Genomic DNA, 4,086 nt, shown 5'->3' with positions numbered 1-4,086 from the left:
TTTTTTTTATAAAAATATAGTTAATTTTTTAACAAACCCCGTATAAATCCAAGTTTCAACTTTTTGCACTATTGAAAAAAACTACAAACTCGTAAAAATGTTTAAATTTTTTAATTAGATTTCCTAAAAAGTCTGATTACGCAGTTTTGCAGATGGTTTTGCAGCCCATTGAGCGCTGAAATAAAGTACAAGCTCTAGAATAAAGTACGAGTTTCAGATGGCTGAAAATTGCGGTTGATTTTTTTTCAAGTAAAAATAAATTGTGTTTATTTGTTATATGGGGATTTGACTTTACCAGATTTTACCTGTGAAAATTCTTCGCGTAAGATCTTGCAACTTTTGTCATAGTCAGGACCTTTGTGCCTTCCCATTTTCCCAAACTTTACTAAAGATGAGTACGGGAACTCTCTGGTAAATTCTTTCAGCTTCTAGCGAGTTAGGGAACGCAACTGTACTTGTCAAAAAATATCGAAGTCTCGATGCTATTCGGTACTCATGAAAAGTATCGATATTCTGTACTCGGTACTCGTATCGTTCTTTTACAATTTACGGCGTTTGTGGCCTTTCGCATGAAAACAAAAAAGTGTAAACAAATAAATGGAAATTGAATTAAACATTCGAAATCTACGTAATTTGTGTCGTATATGTTTGGGTGTACCTGATTACAACTTGTGGGAGCAGAAAGTTTGTTGGGCCAATGAGGCTACAACAAATGATGGAGATACGAGCGACCAAAATGCCGAGGATATAACCGTACGTGAGGTGCTGCAAATGTACAATGATTGGCAGGTAAATTTGAGTAAAACCTTTATAGATAATCTCTCTACATGTGTTTTGACACTAGCATTCAATATTGGAAATGGATGACGAACTGCAACTGATATGTAAACAATGTCTGAATGAACTACAACCTCATTATCGCTACTATAGGCGCTTGCTTGCCGCAAATAGGCAAATGAAGCAGCTGTATGAGGAAGCACTGGAGAAGGAAGTTGTAACAAACCAAGTGATTATTGAGAATATAGCGCTTGAAGACAATTTACCAGAGTTTATGGATGTTGCAACAGAGTATCCCACACAACAAGACTCCAGTACACAGCATGAAATGTATACAATCTCCTCATTACCACTAAAACAAGCACAAAAGCGTAAATTCGTAAAAAGTCCCAAATTTATACTCACGGGTGGAGTAACACAGCTACTTGCGCATGCTACGGGCGCGACCAGCTTTGCATCATCAGTGGCAGCAAATGATCCGCCACGACAGGCAAATCCCTTTTGTAGTCCACAAAAGCGAAAACGTTTAGATTTGGACGTAGAATTACCAGCGCCAGATAAGAAAGTAAACAGTGATTCACTCAGCGAGCGTCAGCCCTACCCGAAAAATCAGGTAATGGTTGCAAACCATGAAATCAGCGAAAATCATGAAAATCGTGCCATAGTGACGTCGGTAGAAGTTGTCCAAGAATCACCCAAAACTGAAATATCAACATACGAGTATTCGCCCAACGAGCAAGTCCAAGAATTTGTTACGAGCCACAATGATGATAATCCACTTAAAATTGAGAATGATGAGCAGGCTGTGCTTCCTTTCTCAACTGTAAGCGCTGATCACGCAGGTCGCTCCATATATGTATGCAAATACTGCCCTCAAGCGTTTACAGCACCTTGCTTTCTGCTTACTCATGCGCGCAAGTCGCATGTCTGTAAATACTGCAGCAAAGGGTTTATAAAAACACCTGATCTATTTGCACATGTCAAACAAGCGCATCAGGAACACAAGTGTGGTATATGCGATAAGGAGTTTAGTACCAATGGTAATTTGCGTGCACACATAAGGCGTGTACATCGATCGAAAACACCTGAATCAACACCCCGACTAATTTCGAAGTACGCTGCAAGTGAATGCGTAGGTATCATGAAAGAAGATTTTGGAGATGGTGCAGCGGAAACCATTTACATTGAAGAAACTTCACAACCGATGAAGGCAGAATATCTGGACTAAGAAAATTTTTAGTGTGATGTACAAAAATGTATACATACGTGACCTGTATTNAGAATATCTGGACTAAGAAAATTTTTAGTGTGATGTACAAAAATGTATACGTGACCTGTATTTTGCACACTTCTCCAAATTGAATCGTGAAATAATATTAAAAAAAAAATCTAAATTTTGGTTGCTAATTACTAGTTTATTATAGACGCAGTATCAGATCCTAATACATATATAAGCCAAAGCTTATGCTTGCGAAATTTTTAATCAATCTACATTTATATCTGTCCAGAAGTTTTGAGCGTTTTTTGTTACTTCAAAGCCCTTTATTTTATCTTCTCCCTCAATGTACATCGGCGTAAACTCTCTATATGCAATACATACACGACGTTCTTTGATGTCTTCGCGCAAAACCGAATGCTCAAATTGGTAACGCGGGGGACCATACATCACAATCAAGGATAAACTGAAAAGAAGAAAATGATCAACAATTTTAAATTAAGGAAAGCTAACCGCCAATACATTACTTAGGCATAGGTACACGTATAACTTTTTTATCGAAATGTTGAAATTCTTCTTTATTATACAAAGGTAGTATTAATTGTTTTTCATAATTCTTCACCAGATTTAAATTATATTTTGTCGGCTTTGCACTTGCATCGAAAGCGGTCAATGTGAGTACAGCATCACCAAGGCAATTAAGTGTCACCACACGCTCCCCCCAAACCCAGCAATCATCTACATGTGGATCAATAGATGCACCCTTTGAGGACTCATATTCCAATGAGCATTGTTCAATAGTCTGAAAGTCGCTCAGCAATGACACTTGCCGTAAACGTTCTTGCACGAAACGTGTACCTTCCGGAAAACCATTGAAATTGCCATTTCTTAACTTTCGTTGTCGAAAATTTGTCTTTGGGCCGAAATTTTGTTTACGACGACCACTCTGAGACGTTGTCCAAGGTAGCGCATCCAAGCTTTCCATCAACAATTCACCTTCGCTTGCACTAATGAACTGCTCTCGAACATACATTCCCGGGAAGGGCAACCCTTCCTCCCCGTTGTGTTCCGGGTGTTTTGCACGCACTTCAAATGGATTCCAGGCTTCAAATAGTCGCTCACATGCCGGACAAAATGAATACGCGTGCAGCTCTTGCAATTGAGTATGAAGCGATGCTTTTTCAATATTGAAGTCTTCTTCACATTTTAAACATGTGCGGACACCTTTGCAGCCACACGGACGTGTAGTATTCATTTGATGATTTTACCTGTAATTAAATTTTATGGAAATAACGCAAGCGAACAAATGGTGGCTATTCAAAACACGAACAGCTGATCGCGTATATTGCCGTTTGGTTTTAATTTTTTAACACCACTAAAAACCAGCACGATGTGAAAGGCCCTAATACTTTCCAGAGTTTTGCCACTTTATAAATTTGAGTCGTACCAGTCACGTAGATAATACCATGTTCGGACGAAGACGAGTTTTGGGATTGTGGGCTGAAGCTGAAATTAGTCAAGAACGTAAACCTACCGGTACGTAAACCCGAGTCAGCTGACACGATCTGTCTTACCAAAGCGCCATGTAAATGAAAACTCAACACCGCAGAATTTTTCTGTAGTTGTAGCCCGTAGCGCAGAAATCTGCGGAATTTAGATTTTTCCGTGTCAGCTGATTTCTCCTTCTTTAGATGGTTGCCACTTCGTCAGTTTTACAGATGGTAAAAAAGATATAAGTTCCTATTCAAATTATGTTTAAAATATTTGGCGCGTAGTCATAGTATAGCAACTAAGTCGAAACTAACAAAGTTGCAACTTAAATTTAAGAACCAGCTTAAATTTTTTCTCTATTCATAGTCGCATTTCAGACTTCTACTAAGTAGTTTCGACTTAGTTTACGATNAAAGTTGCAACTTAAATTTAAGTACCAACTTAAAATTTACCTCTATTCATAGTCGCATTTCAGACTTCTACTAAGTAGTTTCGACTTAGTTTACGATATAGCAAAACGAGTGTGAAAATGTATCGATTTTTCTTTACGATATTTTGAAAAAATTACATTTTTATTAAATAATGTGAAGTTCGATCATCCG

At 38.1% G+C, this 4,086-nt stretch overlaps 2 protein-coding genes across 2 annotated transcripts; one reads left to right on the top strand and one right to left on the bottom strand.

Annotated features, from left to right (window-relative positions):
* Nucleotides 1-514: 514 nt before the first annotated feature.
* On the top strand, nucleotides 515-2,184 carry LOC108377007 (zinc finger and BTB domain-containing protein 49). The gene is made up of 3 exons (XM_017633266.1): nucleotides 515-789; nucleotides 845-2,004; nucleotides 2,073-2,184. Coding segments are annotated over exons 1-3 (1,353 nt in total). The 5' UTR covers nucleotides 515-597; the 3' UTR covers nucleotides 2,074-2,184.
* On the bottom strand, nucleotides 2,141-3,499 carry LOC108377009 (alpha-ketoglutarate-dependent dioxygenase alkB homolog 4). Its single transcript, XM_017633267.1, has 2 exons — nucleotides 2,521-3,499; nucleotides 2,141-2,459 (listed from the first exon to the last, which is right to left on the bottom strand). The coding sequence occupies exons 1-2, from the start codon at nucleotides 3,246-3,248 to the stop codon at nucleotides 2,261-2,263; spliced, it is 927 nt and encodes a 308-aa protein (XP_017488756.1). The 5' UTR covers nucleotides 3,249-3,499; the 3' UTR covers nucleotides 2,141-2,260.
* Nucleotides 3,500-4,086: the final 587 nt, after the last annotated feature.

Source organism: Rhagoletis zephyria, unplaced genomic scaffold (assembly GCF_001687245.7).
Source record: "Rhagoletis zephyria isolate East Lansing unplaced genomic scaffold, Rhagoletis_zephyria_1.1 Rzeph_scaffold_11319, whole genome shotgun sequence".
NCBI lineage: Eukaryota > Metazoa > Arthropoda > Insecta > Diptera > Tephritidae > Rhagoletis > Rhagoletis zephyria.
Note: the sequence above shows the minus strand (reverse complement) of the source record. Positions and strands in the feature narration are given on the sequence as shown.